An 18,616-nucleotide genomic window follows, 5' to 3' on the forward strand; every position below is an offset into this window, starting at 1 on the left:
ACACTTTTCTTCAGTCTGCTGTGCATTTGGTCTTTAGTGAAACCTGCTAGTAGCTTATTTTTCCATCTCCCGTTAAAGAAACCCCAACACTCAGTCTTAATTTTTTTACACACACTGAGCTGCTGCTTTTATATATAGTCACGTGTAAAGCAGTCAATTAGGGAATAACGCAGAGCCGCGTTTAAAATGCATACGCTGGTGTTTACGTTGTGAATCTTCCGGATTTACCAGCCATCAAGGTTATAGATGGAATTGAATAGATAGGGAGGCCTGAGCCGTAAGCAAGAATTAAGTTTTGTCGTTCCAGAGCATGTTCAGAGACAGCGGACCTCTGAACCTGCTCTAGAAGTAGTTCTAAACAAGGTATCACCTCTGAAAGCAAATAAGGCCAACATATTTCCTGTTGCCACACGAGCTTTACTGACCAGAGGCCTTCAAGTGTTCTTAATTTACTCCTTTTTCTTCTGTTCTAAAGGTAATTAGAGTGACAGGTTTTATGAAAGGGCTGTACACGGATTTCGAATTGAGATCAGATAACGTTAAGGTGGGTATGACACTTCCTTATTTATTTAGCTTTACTATTAGTATTTTTTGAAACTTGCTACAAGGTACTTTTGGTCTTTTCTGTGTTCAGCGTCAAGGACCTGTCATTAGTTTTGTGAAGAAATTGTAAAAAGGTGTTGCCTTTTGTTGGTTATATTAAGCAACACATGGGGTGAACACCTACAGATTGCACACAAACAAGCTGACGTGTGTAAAGAACTAATTCGCTACAGATTTCAAAACAGTGAGGGTTAATCTGTGACCAGCTCTAGGTTTCCAAAATACTGTTGTATTACAGAAGAGAATAATAATTTTGTGTCAAGATTGCCTTGAAGTAGTTAAGCACTGTTAATAATCACAAACGCTAGAAATCCACGTACAGCTTTTTAAAGAGTCTTGTGGTCTCACAGTGGAATGTATGGATGTACGGTTTAATACTTACTGCTTTATATATGTGTATGTATACCCGCATACATTTATATCCACACTGTATACATATATACAGTAAATAATCTTCCTTAATATCTTAGGACTTGCCAAGGCATTTGTCTAGTAAGTGTATTCCACAATAGGCTTACTACAGTGTACAAGTGGCTAATTACTGAAAGAGGAGGTTAAAATGCTATTACTGAAAAATGCTTTTCTTAAGTACAAGGGTAACTTTAGCCTCTGTTTGCCGCTCTTCTATTGTCTCCCTCTTTGCTGAGCTGATGCTGATTTCAGCTACTGACTCGATTGAAAACTTTGGTTGCTTATTCATGGCCAATAACGCAGTGTTTGTGTGTTGCTAGTTACAGCTACATCCTTGGTGATTGTTTGACATAGCAACTGAAAGTATGAGGTCTATGAGCCTGTCTTGTCACCCATACAGTCAATCGTATGGATGCTTTATGCGCTTGCAGCTAATTATTGATCTGATATGTACATTTGTTTCTGTCACTGTCCTTGTTGTTGGGATAACTAAAATACAAATTAGTTATGCAATGGATTGTTGTCTTTGTTGGTACTGCCCCTGCTGAAGCTTGTCAACAGTTTCTATGATGAAGAGTAGCTTAGCCTGTGCTGCCTCGTCTTGGGAGAGCACCATGCATTTTATTTCTGGATCGAAAAAGCAGATTTCTTAGCAGCTCCTGAGTAGGTCTTTGTTTGTACCTGCAATACACCTCTTCTACAAGGCTTGTGTGAAGTTGCACCAATCTTGAGTACCTCTCTGAGAATTTCTTTCACAGTCCATGGATCATGGTTTTCAAAAGTTCAAGCAGAGGAGATCAAAATGCAGTAGTGTGGGGCAAAATGTCTCTAGCTTGTCTTCCTCTTTTCAAAAATTGGTCAGGAGAAAGACTTGGCTCTCCCAGGATGCTTCCTTACTGTGATTTCTGTTGGAGTTGTAGAAAATCAGGAGATTATTCTTTACAAAGAGACCAAAACTATCTGCTAGAGTTTCAGAGCAGCAGCCAGAATTGATGTTGTGAATAGCTGTATACATTTCTATGCAAGGGTGATCTGTTTTATGTAACTCTGGGAAATGATACTCATCTGGTGTGATGATCTGGCAGTAGATGCACAGACCTGGAATGGGCAGGATGCTTTCAGGAAAAAAAAAAGGTTTGTACACACTCTGAAATAGTCCCAGTGCTGTAGTCCACAGTCTGCTTGCTGTGGGCTGGGAAAAATTGACGGTTGCTCTTTGGAAGCTGGCCCTGCTGTGCTGTTGCAGATCACTAGGTGCATAGACTGAAGTTAGGAAAGCCCAAAGCCTGTGGTCCAGCCTCTGTGGTGGCTGGGGCTGGCTCCCGGCCTGGACATCCCCATACATGTTACACAGCGTCATGCACATATACATGCAGCAACTGCTTTCCTGTCTAGTTTCAACTCACCTCTCCCACCTGGACATGTCAGTGAGGCCCTGAAGTCCCCACTGTTTCTTCTGTGCTACCTTTTATGTCTCCACTGTTGGGATAATACCTGCTGCTTGGATAGCTGGTCCCTTCCTCCCGCATAGAAAGGTGCAGGAGGCAGGCTGGAGGCAACCCACGAGCCAAATGTGGCCTGCAGAACATGCACGTGGACCTCACTGAGTTCTAGATTGTTTCAGGGATGGATAATCATAGCAATCAATGGGAGGCAGATGTAAGGGGAATTTAAAGCATGAGGATTCCTTAATTGTTGAGACCGCTCTGAAATAAATACACCTCTTCTACCAGCTACGTTGGACGATATTGCTGTCTGTGTGTTTATCAGAAAGGTTCATCTTGTTAGGTCTTGTAAAAAGTTGTTCTTTTATAAATGGAAACATTGGTTGTCAGGCTTGCTCTTTTAATCTTTTAGATCAGCTTTATATATACACGCACACACAAAAAGTCTTAATACTTATATATGTACAAAGTCCTACAACTTGAAATAGGGGAGATACCTTTTTTGAAATCTACCCAATAAAGAATATTTTATTAAGTTCTCAGCACTGTTTCAGGTGCTTGTTTCTATTTTGGTAGAATTTTATTTACTGATGCAGGTGGGAGCTGTAGATTTCTCTTTGGGTTCATGAGGATTTTTTATATGAACAGAACACACTGATAACGTAACTGCTGAAATTGATGAGGACGTAGGAGAAAATTTTGGATCTTTATTTGAAAACTTGTTTGGTTTAGAAGAGTGTCCTGTCCCCTTCCCTAAATTAATAGATTGCATATGTCCTTGGAAGGTTGGACAACTATTTTAATAGAAGAAGGTTGCAGCATTTCCTTCCTTTCCTTTTTTTATTTTTGAATGCAGGGAGCACTGGTGAGGGTGAAGTGCTCCTGATGTTAATGGAGACAATCTGAAAATCCCAGTTATGTGGCAGTTGTTTGTTTTAATCCTTTTGGAAGAGTCAAAGACGGGAAGTACCCTGACTCTGGAGACTGTCTTCCCACGCGTTTAACTATCACTTACGTGCTTGCAGCAGAACTCAGTTCTTGTTTATGAAGAGTGGCTCTGGGACTTGAGATAACAGATGAACAGCTCTGTTAAGCTCCAATGCCACAGGGATAGCTAGTGCTACCAAATGGCCTGTAAAGAGTGTTGGCCTTGCTCAGCTGAGGAAATGCTGGCTTCTGTTGCCTTCCTCTGTATCGATACGTCTGTCAAATTAGATCCAGGTCATTCTGGATCTGTGCACCTGAGCTACTCAGGCTGTAAGTGCAGTGCAAAATCAGGTGTTTTACTGGATAACTACAACTGCTCCTTTTCTGAATTAACCGAAATAGCAGAGGTCTGCTTTTCAGCTATCAGTTTGAATGCTGTCGTTTATATTCTTTTGAACCGATGCCTATTAAAACACGCATACCAAATTCTTCTCACATGGGTTTACTTTTTAACAGGCTAGTAAATATACTTTCTTTATCTCCACTCATGACTGTAAAGGATGAGTGAGTAGACTTCTGTGCCGGGGCTGGTAAATATTCCTTGAATTTTATTATGTTTTATTAATAAAAAACTTTTTTTTGCCCTCTGAGTACTCTGCAGCTGCAGAGACTTCACACCATGATTTCATCCTCTGGGCCAGGAACCCTCCAGTAAAATTTTACTTGATAGGGGTTGGTTTATTTTGTCTTTTTTTTTTTTCTTATGATTTTGCATAATCATCAAAAGCCATCATCTCTACTGAAGGGCACTTGGGGAAAGTTGTTTGTAAAGTATAATTATAAAACTAAAACACATCTGTTAATTGCGGAGATAAAAATATGTCCCTGTATCCCTTTCCCACCATCTTTTGTATGTTTTCTTTACTCACTGTTAAGTCTGGTTTGTAAAGTATGCGTACAAGCATGTAAGTGCCATGACTTTGTGACTTCTATGCTGAAAAATACTCAGGGCAAGAACTGTCCTTCTGAGCAGTATCTGCTGTTAACAGTCCTGTTATAGCTCTTTAGTGATCCTTTTGGTAATACTTGCAGTCATTTCCTAAACAAAACTTAATCTTCTTTAACATGTAATGCTTGAAAATAGAGTGCCAAGGGTCTTATAGTGGTCTTAAAATGAACTGGACCTAAATGATAAACGTATTTAAAAAGATAAAGTTATATTTTCACTTTGGCCATTGCAGTTCAATGTTCATCCATTATCAAAGCTGTAATTTCTTAATCAGAAATAAATAGGTAACTATAAATAAGGGCAGCCCTCTTCTCTGACCTTACAAACAGCCTGCTGCTCTTGTTGTACCAATGCTTTTTGCAACTGTTCTTCTCATCAGAATTTTTCTATTCTTTAGGTGGTGTGTGGAATTATTTTGGAGTCTCAGTATTATTTCTTAATTACTCTTTTACCAGGATAAAGATGCCAAAATCAGCTTCCTTCAGAAGGCAATTGATGCTGTTGTAATGGTGACAGGGGAGCCACTGTCAATAAAACCAGCACGTGTTGTGGCTGGACACGAACCTGAAAAAACCAATGAATTTCTTCAGGCAATCGGGAAGTGTTGCTTAAATAAAGTATGACATTACTATATATATTTTATACACATAGTGATATATTATCAGAGCTTGTTTGTAAGAGGCGTTATTGACACTCGTCTGCTATTTTTAATTACACAAGATACATGTTGGGTCACCATTTAGAATAATAACAACAAATAGATGGTATATGCTCCTAAGCAGAGTTTGAGCCAGGTCCCCATTCAAATACGTTCTGGGTATTTTAGTGCTTTTAATGTATACTCTTTTTTATTTTTCGCCTTATTCATTGGTCATTTAATAACATTTATTAAGTTTGAAGAACAATATAAAGCTTCAGAACTTATAAAACTTTGGGATGCAGACACATTAATTATATGACCAGGTGCTACCACCTTTTACTTTATTTCCTTTAAAATTTCAGTCAAATATCTAATTCTGTAATTAAAGTAATTTTTCCAATTTGTTGCTTTTTTCCTTCTTTTACTTTTTTGAATATGGAAAAGTAGCAAAAGAGGAATTTGATAATCTGTTAAAAATAACTTCGGGGCAGTTCTTAAAATAATTGTTACATTCTTAAAATAATTATTGCATTCTTAAAATAATTGTTGCATTGAAAGTAATGGGGATCCTTTGTAGGTGTCAGATTTTTGAAACACAAAGGTGTCATCTGAACCCCTTCAATTAATGAGTGTGAAGAAATTGTGTATAACTAGCTGTGAAATACTACAGTGTTTACAGGCTGTCTGCAAGTTTAGTTTGGATTATCTTTGTCTGATAATCTACTAATTTACATTTATGTTATTTTGTTTTCATTAGCTGAGTGCTATGAGCTGCTGCTTTATGAATTGCTAGAGATCAGGATGGGGGAACTTGATAAACATATGTACAGAGACTGGATGAGTTTGAAAATGTTCTTGATGGAACAGCTTTGTAGAGCGTTGTGATGAGATGTAATATCCAGAGGATATAGTCTGCCTGTTTGAGCTAAGATAATTAGCCCCTTGGCTTTTATTGTGAAACATAAGCTTGATGTGCATTGGGAGAAAGATTTCCTTCAGTCTCTAGCTTGATACTTCTAGTGCTGAGCTCAGCACACTTCTTGGAGTTACGTAGTTCAGGCAAGTGTTGCTAATGTGCAGAAGTTAGTGTCCAAATGTGAAAACCCACAAAAATTCATAGTTTTGCATTTACAAACCAGGAGAAAATCAGGAGTCAACCTCTAGGGCAATATCAGTTATAGTAATCTAAAAACTGTTCCTGTTTCAGGAAGAATTCCCCAGCAATGAAAAAAAGATTTTTTTTTTTTTTCTTTTTTCTGTTAAAGTAGTCAAACTCTTTGCCTCTTGGACATGAAAACATGACATTAACTTGCTGTCTTAAATGGTGAAATTAGTGACTGCTTGTCATCTTAACAACTGAACTAGATGCAGAAGCTTTTTAAACACTGTAACTGCAACTTGTTGAAAGTCATTCTTAATGAACTTTTCTTCAGTGACTGTTTGCTGACTGACCAAGTGTTAGGTGCAAGTGGAGCAGCCTAAAAGCAGATGCAGATACAATACAGTGTGGTTTTAAATGTGTTTAACCAATCTAGCAGTTGTGGTGTAAGGATTTGGCAGTCATTTACCTTACTATCATTTTGAAAAATATTTTGGTTGTTGCAATGAGAATTGTTATTGTGCTATAATACATAAAAAGCACCATATATTTATATAGCTGTGGCACATATAATCAAATTATTACAAGAATTACAAGGGGATGTTTGACACAAAAAAGCATTTTTACTCCTGTGAAAGAATGTTTCTGGAAGAGCAGAAATAGAAGCTTTATATAAACCCCCCACACACACTCTGCCCCCGCCCCCCCAACAAGTCATGTTGATTACATGTTGATAAGAAGAAAAGAGATATTTAATAAAACAATTTACTCATTTCAATTATGTTTTTCTATACCTTGCAGCTGTCCAGCGATGTTGCTGTAAAAAGAATATTAGCTGGGGAAAGAGCTGATGCTAAAGGGAAACCTCCGTCCTCTAGATCTCGAGATAAGGAAAGCCGAGAATCCAAAACAGAAGAACAGAAAAGCCATAGGGATAAAGAGGTAGGCATTTGCAACTTTTGTGGGTACAGGGGCTAATGCTCTTTATGGTGGGGTGGTTTTTTTTAGCTTGCATTTTTGTCTATGGAAAGTAACTGCATGATAGAGTTGCCGTGTGTTTGAGTTAGTCTTCGGTTTTTACTTTCTCTTTTAGGGTAGAAGAGAGACTGAAATTAAAGACAGAAGCTCAAGCAGAGACAGAAAACCCAAAGGAGATTTGAAAGAGAGTGAAGAAAGAGAAAAAGAAAGTGATAAACAGAATGATAATGAAGAAAGGCACAAAGACCCTGAAAGAGACACTTTTAAGGAAGGAGAAAAACAAGAAAAGGAAAGAAACAAAAGCAGAACAACCAAGCAAGAAAGAGAAACAGAAAAAAACAAGGGAAAAGGAGACATAGAACGAGAAGATGATCTCGAGCGCGATAAAGGACAGGAAAGAGAGAAAAAAAGTGAAGGAGGAAGAGAAAAGGACAGACTGAAAGGAAGAGACAAAGATAAGGCTAGGGACAGAGAACGAGAGAAAGACAGAGATAGAGGAAAAGATCGGGAAAGGGATAGACAAAGGGACAGAGAAAAAAATGGGGAGCATTTAAGAGAACATGGAAAGGATAAAGCAGAGAAGAAGGTAATTGAAATCTCACTTCCGACAACGATGACTTTTGGCATGCTGTGGTAGGGACTGAACACTTGTTATAATGACCTTGCATGTTTGCGTTCTCTACAATTAAGTACTTTCTGTAACACCAATTACTCTAATGAAATGAAAGTGTCGGTGTGGATTTGATCGGGTAAGAGTGTGACTGAGGCCATGTGTGTAACTTCATGTCTCTGTCATGATACATCTTGACTTGAGCCATCGGACTCATCTGACTGTGCTTCCTGAACTGTTAATAAGCAGTTTATTTTCTGAACTCTGCATGTCTGAATTCTCCTGATCACATTACATTATGTTTGGCAGAGTGGGGTGGCAGTGACTGTTGGAACTGTGTACTTCTATCATACTTCTAGCCTCATGTCTCTTCCCAGTATTGCATGCTGTTGTTGCAGCCATAGCCAGTTTTTGGGGAAGACGGGGCTGGAGGGAGTTCTTTTGGGCCATAACTAGTCATTAATATCTCTCTTGAGCTTACTACTTCTGTAACGGGACACACAGGATGCAGTTGTACATTTGTATTTTTTAAATCTGGCTTTCTGAGTAAGCTGCTTGCTTCCACCTTGATTTTTTTTTTTTTTTCCTTGAAACAACTGTTGGGAAACCCATCTAGCTTCTTGCAAGGGTGCTGTATTTGCAGTGGACTCTGCGCATCATGTCATGTCTTTGAGAAGGGACACATCCACCCTTTCCCCATACTTCAGACCTCTCAGTGTAAAGTCCTAAACTGTCTTAAGAGCCACCTCTTCATTGCCCTTCATTTTGTTGTTCTTTTTATCTTCTCCCTTCCTTCTCTGAATATTTCCTGTTCTTCTTTTCTGTTCTGTTGCATGCTGGTTCATGGTAGAAATTTGGGATTGATGGGCATCAAAGGTGCTTCTGTTAGGGGGTAGTTTAATTTTGTTAGATGTGAGAAAGCACTTCTGTCAGTACCTGTCTGCTGGCCTTAAGGATTCTTACCTTCCTGTTGTTATTCAGAAAGAACAATGTTTAACTGTCGATTTTGCTCTGTTAGCCTCCTATGCAGGGGAGGCAAGGTGAAGAGGGCAGGTAAATGGATAATAATACAGTTGTAATGTGCTCAGCTCTACTCTATACTCATTTTCCCTTTCATGTTATTCAGGTAAGTAGCTCGCTTCTCAGCTCGCTGAATCTAAAGCAATTAATTTCTTTTCAGTCCGCAGATTCTGAGGAATCCATGCTCAGAAAAATGCAGAGGCCCACTAAAGACATCAAGTGCCAGCCAGATAATGAGGTTAGTACAGAACGTCTGGGAAAGTGAATATTGAAAGTGTTGCATTTTAGAAAGATCTGTGAGTCTGCATGAAAGCAATGTAGTATTGAAAGGTACGTAGATGACAAGTTTTTAGGGCTGTAAAAAAGATGCTTCTCTGTGTTTTGGTGGGTTTGTTTGTTTGTTTGTTTGTTCTTAAGTTGCTCTGAACTTGGACAAAAAAAAGTCTATTTGGTTTATTTCACTTTCCATTGATATGTAGGTTGCTTCAGAAAAAACATTTATTTGTTCAAAGTTTTCCGTAGTTTTCTGTTTATTCCTCTGAATCTTTCCAGGAAAACTGTTAGGTTGTTGGTGTTTTTTTGTACTTTAATAGAAGTTGCTGTTTTGGAAAGAAAATGAGTCCAATGTTGTGTCTGGGCCTGTGTTTGCAGCTGGATGATGGTAGGGCAAAATAGCCGCTCACTGATTGCCTCTGAACAGTAGCCGTTGCTTGTGATACCATTGTGTCTGCATCTGCTGCTTCTTGATGACCTGAGGCAATCTGGGGAATTATGGAGCCATATGGCTAAATGTTTAAAGAGTGAGACTTCAATATATTAACTTAAAGCAGCTCAGGCTAGGAAAAAAATAGGCAGGATCCCAAGTCTAGCAAGAGTCGCTGTTGAGAGTCTATGGGCCACTGACATCATTGTGTCTTCTACATGAGATGACAAATTTATAGCTATTCTTTGACTGAAATCCAACCAAACTTTTTAAATTATTGGCACTTGGATGGAGAGCTTATAAAATAGTTTTTAGCCTGAAGCAAATGTTCATAGCCAAGTTAAACTTCCTGCAAATTTGGTCTCTAATGGAAATTCTGAGCCTCATCCCAAACTATCGTAGTGCTCTTGGGCACCACAATAATACACTGGGGCAGTAAAGTTTCATTTCCCGTCTTAAGTGCTTTTGGGACTGATTCCAAGGCATGTGGGTTTATTACCTTAAATCTAGATGACATGCTTTTCCTCTACTTGCTTGCGTAACAGTAGACGCTGCTTAGTTTTTAGGTGATGAAAACACACACTTTAGACCAGTGAATGACAAATGGTCATCATCTTAAGTCTGTGGAAGAGAGGAATGAAATGAAAATGTTCCCAATGAATTTTTAGAGCTGAAGAGCTAAGATAGCTGCACAAAGTGATTTAGAGGAAATTCCAGCATGAAATGAATTCTAAAGGACTGGAGTTGATCATCTTGTCCTGGAGAGTAGTTTTGCAGCAGGGTATTGCCCTTATTTCCAGGGATTTACTCTGATTTAAACTACTGTAAGTCCATTTATGTCACGTGGCAGTGAAACACGTGTATTAAAAAGGGAAACAGTTAATGTCTTTATACACATGAAGAGTATTGACTCATAGTTTGTAGTCTCTGCTGCATAATTAATAAATCTTCAGCACCTAACTTTTAGCTTTTTGTAAATATAATACAAGTGAAACAATTTGAAGCAGCCCCTCTCAGGCAATGGTGGATATGCCAATACCTAACATGTCACTCGCTCTTTTCTGCCCTGAGGATTAACCTCTTCTTTTCTGGCTTGCTCCTTGTCATGCTCACTTACCCAGTTGCCTTGGCTCCTAGTCCTGCTCTCTTTATCCTCATGCTCCTAGCCACGGCTTCTCTTTCTTTCCAAGCTTAGTCTTACGTGGCTTCCTGGTGTTATGAGCTATTTGTCTTCCACTTGATTTTCATTTTGTTTCTTCCCTATTTGAATTAGGCCTTTTCTTCAGACACTCTGCTTGGCAGCATAAGAACATGGAAACAGTGGAGGGGGGAAAAACAGTGGGGAAATGGGAACTTTTATTTCACTTGAAATGTCTGTGGAATTTCAGGCTGAATGGCTTCTGTGCTGCATTTACTTTAGAAAACAAATTAAATTTTTTTTTTTTTTAAATATATTCTACATGTGCCACAAAGCTATCACTTAAAGCTTAGTTTCTGGCTATGCTCCTATGAGATTAGGAGTCTACATAAGATTCTAAATGTATTCATGTACGTCTTAATTTTTCTTGCTGCTAATTATCAGAGGCAAGCTTTAAAAAGCTACTTATATTTTGACAGGTTGACTTTTTTTTAAAAAAAAAGTATTTTTCTGGTGCTAAAGAAACTCTGTATACTAGTAATGTAATAGTCATCACATGAGTATCTATAATTTTCTGGAACTAAAAGAAAGCAAATATAAGTAGGAGTTAAGAAGAGACATTTGGCTAACACATGGCAATCAGAAGATGACTATTTGCTGCTTCAAGGCTAGCTGTTGCATACCACACTGTTTGTGATCAGAGCGAGTTGAGTTGTATTCTGTTAGCTCTCAGTCCATCTCAGGTAAAAGTCTTGTATAAAAGGGCCGCTCCGTACCATGACTGATTGACCTTCTAAATAATAAGGATAACTTTGTGTTTTGACAAAAGGTGATTGAGGTCGTAGAGCTTCTGAGCGTATGGTGCTGTTTATCTGAAAGTGGCTGCAGAACAGGTATGTCATTTACCCCTAAGGCCAAACACGTTGGAAAAGTCTCTTCCATTTTACAGATGGCTGCGGAAACTCTTGGCTAAAGCTTTTTGTAATATCCTGTCACTTTTGGCCACTTCTGTAATGACTTTTATTTTTGCCCTACAAACTGTATTGCTCTGGAACTGGTCACTTGAACCAGCCTCTAAGTCATATCTAATGAACTTCTATTTCTGTTGGAACTCATCTCGACTATATAATGAAACAACTACAGAATGAAAAAAAGGCGTAACTGCCCTAGGAGCAGCAGAGAGAATTGTTCCATGGAAATCTGCTGGACATGGCTCAAATATTTTTGTTCTGGTGCTGTGAATGACCCTCTCTTTTTGGTGTCAGTTATTCATAACTGGCTCATGTAATAGAAATCCATCATTAAAACTTATGTTTTAAAAAGCATGATTTTTCTAATAGTTCTTTTTGCATTTGAAAGGTTTTAATTGGCAGAAGCTACCACCTATAGAACACCACCTTGGGAGCCTTCATTTGAGGAGAACCTAACTGATCGCTATTTTCCTAAAAAGTTTTATCACCACAGCAGTCAAAGTGACCTTAGCAAATAGAGATCTTTCCTTGTTGCTGTTGCACACTAATAAATTATGCTTGTTAATAATGATAACTGTTTTAGGAATAAATACTGGGAATAAAGACAATTTGAGGGAAAGAGCAAAGAAAGTCTTTGAGGGATACATAGCTTGCTGTACAAGCATTAGAAATGAGCTGAGGAATAGTCTGTTGCACAAAATTAAAAAGCATATTTATATATGTAGTTTTATTTATATAAAACTTCTGTATTTATGTACATACTATTTACATTACATGTGCAAATATACCTCCCTATGGCACTGTGGATCCAATTAGAAGAGAAGTCATCCAAAACATTGTGGAGGGATGATTGAGTTAGATTCCTATTCACAGACTTAATTCTTCTTTGTCATTAGCGAACTATCGGTGGATCTGATGAATTAGAGGGGGCGGAAATCCCAGTTGGCCTGTTTGTGATCAGAGTGAGTTGAGTTGTATTCTGTTAGCTCTCAGTCCAACTCGGGTAAAAGTTGACTTTGTTGAGTTGCGCCCTCCCTTGCTCGGGTGGGAGCATTTTTTCTGCCTTTGACTGTTGATGCGCAGAGTGGCCGTGGCTAGAGGAGGTGGGTGTTAAGCACGTACCGAATTAGTAGAAAAGTCACTGATAGAAACTGTTTGTGACATCCTTTCATGAATGTAGAGGTTGGTTGTTGCATGGGAGAGGGGAGGAATTAGGAGTTTGGCAGGATGTGTTTTTCAAAGCATATTCCTCTTCTTGACCTGCTGAAACATTAGAAGTCATTGTTTTCTTATGTCTTAAAGTAATAGTCAACCTGTTTGAAGGTTAATAATGAGGACAAAGCAGCAGATTGGACGGTTTACAGCAGGCTGCTGTATTCCTCTCCGAATAGAAACATAGTTGCTTAAAACTGGGGAGTGTGCATACATCCATCTAGGATTCCACTTTAATAGTTTTTTTCCAGGGTGATGTGAGATGAAGTGCAAGATATCTTTTTAATGGCTCCAGTGCCTGCTTTTCAAAGCCTCGGAGCCTGAATCTGTAAGAACAAGAATAACCTATTTTATCTCCCTTTGGAAAGAGTCAGATGATAAACATTGTGGGATTTTTGTTTTTGTGTGCTACCATAGTGATTATATTTTAGCTTTTACTTTGCACCTGCTGCCAATGTGCACATGTGGCTCTGAAAACGTTAAGCGGTGTTTGTGGTCACCACCTGACCTAAATAAATGACTGAATCCGCTCCTGCAGCAGCCTCAGCACCTATTCTCAACTCCTTCCCCACCTGTGCTAATAATTACATCACCCCAAGAGCTGCTGAAGTTTGAGTGTACCAGATGTGGCCTGCGGGCTCATAGAGCCAGGCTCTGATGGTACATAAGCTGTACTTTTGCTCCTTGCATAGTGTGATTGTGAAAGATGGTCATAATTAAGATGAACTAAGATTAAGATGAACCACTTCAATATTAACGATGCATTTTGGACTTCTGTCGATGTTTCTTTATAACATGCCAGTATTTCCAAAATAGTGAAACAAAAAATATCGGTAGCTCTGGTTGTTGGTCCAAATAATACTTGTAATAATCCAGTGAAGATAGTATAAATCAAAACTAGTTTACGTCAAAGCAGGACCATGTACTGTCCATCTGGCTATATTGTTGTGAAGCATAGGATGCAGGGCTTTCTTTTGGCTGATTGAATACCTGAAATTCTGAGTGTGCACATTGTATTACAGACATGGAGGTGAAGGAGATGTAATTTCTAAAGGACGTAAACTTAATTGTTGAAGCTGACTCTTGCGTAAACTTCTTCCTTTCCTTCAAAGCACCTCCAAACAGTTCAACTTCTCACAGTTTATTGCATACTGTGACAAGAATTTCTTTTGGGCTCGTGGTGCATTATAGCATATAAAAAAGTGACACTTGCCTTCAAAGCAAACTTACCACCATGTTCCTGACGTGTAAACTTCATTCCCCTCTTTCATGTCGCTGTCTCTCTGGGGCCAGCGGGTACATTGTTGTACGCTTGCAGAGGTGGCATGTTTCTCTTGCATGGTCACCTGAAGTAGTTTGACTAAAAATACTTACAAGTATCCTATATTTTTAAACATCTTGTAGTGTTATTTTCCATTACAACATGCCTGATCCATTGTCCTATATACAAGATATTACGGAAAATGAAAGTTTTACATTGTGCAATTTGACAATTTTCTCTTACAGGTTATTGGAACATATAATGTTAACATTTGCTTAGAAATGGAAGAATCTGTAATTCTCATTACTGTTATCGATACAGTCATTATCAGCAGGGTTGGTAATAAATGTTGGATGCAAACTGCATGGACTGTTGATTCACACAAACTTCAAAAAAGCAGATAAGGAGGAAATCCTGTGAGGTGCTAAATGTATTTCAGGATTTTGAACGAGATGCAGAGAGAGAGCATAGAAACATAAAATAGTATTCTATACATCACCTGTACTTCATCTGTTGTGTTCAGAGGTGGTTGCTTCCTCTTTAGCAACAGATGTCGCTAGCGAAGTCAGGGAGTTACGTAAAAAGACAGGAAAGTTATTGGAAGCATGAACGGCTTGTTGGAAGCGACTGGTTGATTAGTATGTACAGTACTGTACAAAGTGTGTGCATGCATAGTGGGCCAGATCCTGCTGCTGGCTCCATCCTCCGGTCTACACACAAGCAGAAGTCATTAATGTTGGAAAAGACCCTTAAGATCATCGAGTCCAGCCATTAACCTAACACTACCAAGTCCACTGCTACCAAGCCTGTCCCTTCTGCTAGCCAAGATTGGTGTAAGAGGACGTACTGCCTCCTTCCCACCCTGATCCCATACCCAGGGGTTTTGTTGGGCTGGCAGGAGTCCTCCTTTACACCTTGCACCTTCTCTGGAGGCATTTGGGTCCCAGCCGTGCTTCATGTAGTGTGAGTAGTAAGTCTGTAGCATACCCTACCTAGAGTAGTGGTAGCTTTCATGGACCTGCCTCTCTGCCTGCTCTTGCCAGGATGATGTTTCAGGCTTTTTTGTAGGGCAAAAGCACTTGTAGCTGCCATCAGCCTCTCTAGTGCTACTCCTTCGCACACAGGGGACCTTATAATCCAGGTGGCCTTGTCTTCTGGGACTGGTGTTGATCTTGGCTCACAAGAGGCTGCTGCTTATGCATGTCTTTTCCCAAGCTCCAGCCAAGTGGACCTGGCTGATTTAACTTGACCCTTTCCAAGGATGTATGACCGTTGAAACATGTAACGTAGAGCCTTTTGCAGAACGTATTGTCAGTCAGGTGTTCTTGACTTCAGGCAGTGCAAGCTATATCCAGAAAAAACAAAATAATTCTCATGTGTGCTTGCCTGCTTTCATTTCCTGGCGTCTCTGAATCACTTTTGGAGTAAGGTCAGAGTCCTTGGAAGTGTCCTGAGTTTTATTCCAGTTTGATCTTTTCCACTTTTGAACTCTTACCCTCCTTCCTGTACCAGTTGCACCTTCAGATCATCCATTGCTTGTTTGCGGGACTTTCTGGCAGCACCCATGTTTTAGTTTGTCCAGGATCTCTGTCCAGGAAAGTTGCCATTTGAGTAAAGGACTATGCAAGTATAGCAGCACAGTTTTTTAGTCTTTGCTTCTATTTTGGAATTAAATTTAAAAAACTTCCCAGAAGGTTAAAGAGGAACTGTGTATCTGATGTAGCTGAAACATAAAGGTGATTGTAAGCATCTTACTCCTTTCAGTAGCTGACTGGTAGCTAAATGTTGTGTCCAAAGACCAGCAAGCGGCATTATAGATGCTCTACGGGTTTCACAAGATTGCTGTGCCTTTGATACTCTTAGTTCGCATGTGGAAGTTGTCCTTGCAATAATGAAATTTGATCATATAGATTCATTTAAAAGAAAATAGCTAGCAGGTATTCAGGAAAAATACCTGGAGACTTTGAGGAAAATAGACTTGACATATGCTTAATCATATATGTGTGGGTCTGTTTCGTGAGTATTTTTTAATGTATAATACATATAGATTAAAAAAGCAACACATGTAAGTAAATTTTATATATAAATATATCATTTTTTCATATACAATTATATCAATTAGTTGGCTTTTTTTTTTTTAAAGAGTGAAAGTCCTGCAGGAATATCAAGGCAGCCTGCAACAAAAGGATCAAGGCAACGTGCCAGACCCGGAGGAGAAGGTAACTAGAGGGAGGATATTATTTCTATCAAGTATGCTGGAGGGTTATTGAATAGGAATAGCATAAATACTTAAATATCTGTGTTTATTATTTTCAGTGCTGCTTTTATACTCCCAGTCTGCATTTATGAATCCAACAGGCATGTTTTCCGCATGGATATGATACATAGAAAGTGGTACTCAGTTCAGTTTGCTCGCATTCCTTATGCACAATTGCAAATATAAATTCAGCCTGCTTTCCATGTTTATTGTGTTCTCTCTGAATGGCCTTTTTTAGTTGGTCTACAGCTATTTCTTTTTCTATTATTTTCACAAGAACTGTTTCTTTGCTTCATAGTCTAGCAAGTCCAGATAAATATGCCTTCCAAAACTTTGGGAGGCTTTTTTTTTTCCTGTCACTGAGGATTAGTGGACAGTATGTCTGAGTTGATAAAATTATTGCACGTGACCTTTACATGAAGCCCCATGTAGAGGTTTGTTAAATGTTTACAGCGGAGCAGTATTTTTGTTTTAGTAAGACTTAAGATATATTGTTTAAGGTTGTTTTGGTAAGATGAAAGACAATTGTGAGGCAAAATGTGCTTTTCCTAAGCACATTTATCCCTAAGGATAAATCATACAGCCATGAACCCTGAAGTCGTAACTTCATCACTTACTAATATTTAGGAAGAGTGCTCTTACTAAATTTGGCTAGGGAATCCAAATGTAATTTGGTTTCTGAATTTTTCAATTGTTTCTCAAGGATCTGAAGTTCTAGTGTTTGGTCTTCAGAAATTTTGGGTTTATAAATGGAAAGATCGTATTTTTCAAAAAAAAACAGCCAACAAAAAAGGCGTGTTCCCTGAGATTAACTGAGTACTGGACAGTGCAAAAAGGAATTTCCCTGGGTATTTGTTTCATAAGCAGTACATTAAACTGTCTGTATTTCTGTAAGCTTTCTGGGGTTTCTTCAGGGAAAAGATGGGTGGGTGAATTCAAGACTAGCCAAACCTTTCTGAGTAGTTTCCATAGCTTGAGACATTTACAGTACTGCAAGTGTAAGCTGGAGAACAGGTGAAGATAAGGTGTTAAGCTGAACTTCTGACATTTGATGATTAGAGACGATTCCTCTGTGTATGACTAATGTTTGTAGGTCTTTGACTCTCTCCAATGTCTGTCATTACAGCTGTGGCCAACTGTATTGCACCTGGTCTGGTGTCAGGCAAGGACCTTGTGTTTTGAGTTGGAACAGGGAAGGTGATCTGGGTATCATCAGTACTGAATCCTACCCCACGTCATGTTCCACAGTAGCTCAGCCAGGTGTAAGGAACCAAGCCCTGTGGCATTTCTGCTGAGACTGCTGGGGAAGGAAGGACAGATATTTATTTGTTATTGAGCAATTATCAGCAGGCAATGAGGATCTGTAAAAGGCTCAGCTCTTTGTGCTGGCCAGGAGTCGCTCCTGGTAGCATTGCGGCCACCACCCCCATGGGTGTGCAGTGCCAGGACTCCAGACTGAATCCTGGCTGTGTTAGTCTTGACAGCAGACGAGGAGGTAGCTCTCTAATCATCTTGGCCTTGCTTTGGTGCTAAGCTTATGAAGACTGTCACTTGTGATAATAGATCTGGGGTATCCGTGCTTGCCCTTTAGGAACTGGATTGATACGAACTGTAATTGTATTGATTACAAGCCATTTTACCAGCCTTTGGATGATAATTTGAGTCTTTGTTGACTGGAGCTATTTAACAAATGGTACAATCATCAATAAACATTCCTCCTCATCTGCCTTGCACCTCCATTAGTCATTTCTCTTTGTCCCTTTAGACAAGATTTAAGTGAAGATTTTAGTCCTGAGAGAGTTTTAACTGAGAATAACAGGCAGTTGTGCCAGGCTTTACAAATAAGTAAATATTTTTTTTTTATCTGTAAAGGTGCTTCATTGCAATTGGTTATGTCACCAGCTTTTGTATGTAAGTGTATTAAATATTGTATTTGCATACTAAATGGAAACTAGATTCTCTTCGGAATATCCCAAGTACTTAATACTTTCACATCAGGAAGAAAGGAATTTAAACTTAGTACTGCTAGCCCTTTGTGTAAGAAAGCTGAGAGAAAGAGTCTAGAGAACAAAACCAGCTCATATAATGACAGTGTAACTGCAATTTCTGTCTGTATTTAAGTGCCCTTTTCCTTCCTACTCCTATTTTGGTGTCCGGATTGTTTACTCTGATTCAAGTTTTCTTTCAATGGTTTCGTGCCCTGGGAGCTGCTATTTTATCTCTAATGAAGAAGTCATTGTACGTAAATCAGTTCAGAAGATACAATAACACCTGTGAATTGATAACCTGTTAAATAGCTAATTCTGGCTAAAGACATACTGTTTAGACTAAT

The 18,616-nt window shown here is 39.0% G+C and overlaps 1 protein-coding gene across 1 annotated transcript in view; it reads left to right on the plus strand.

Moving 5' to 3' along the window:
• Positions 1–18,616, plus strand: part of TRAF3IP1 (TRAF3 interacting protein 1) — a 47,320-nt gene that overhangs the window by 486 nt on the left and 28,218 nt on the right. The window contains exons 2-7 of the mRNA XM_082001281.1: positions 476–544; positions 4,851–5,012; positions 6,936–7,076; positions 7,228–7,698; positions 8,903–8,980; positions 16,171–16,246. Coding sequence (XP_081857407.1) covers positions 476–544; positions 4,851–5,012; positions 6,936–7,076; positions 7,228–7,698; positions 8,903–8,980; positions 16,171–16,246 — 997 coding nt within the window. The remainder of the gene's footprint in view (positions 1–475; positions 545–4,850; positions 5,013–6,935; positions 7,077–7,227; positions 7,699–8,902; positions 8,981–16,170; positions 16,247–18,616) is intronic.

Source organism: Phaethon aethereus, assembly GCF_964289735.1.
Source record: "Phaethon aethereus genome assembly, chromosome: 6".
NCBI lineage: Eukaryota > Metazoa > Chordata > Aves > Phaethontiformes > Phaethontidae > Phaethon > Phaethon aethereus.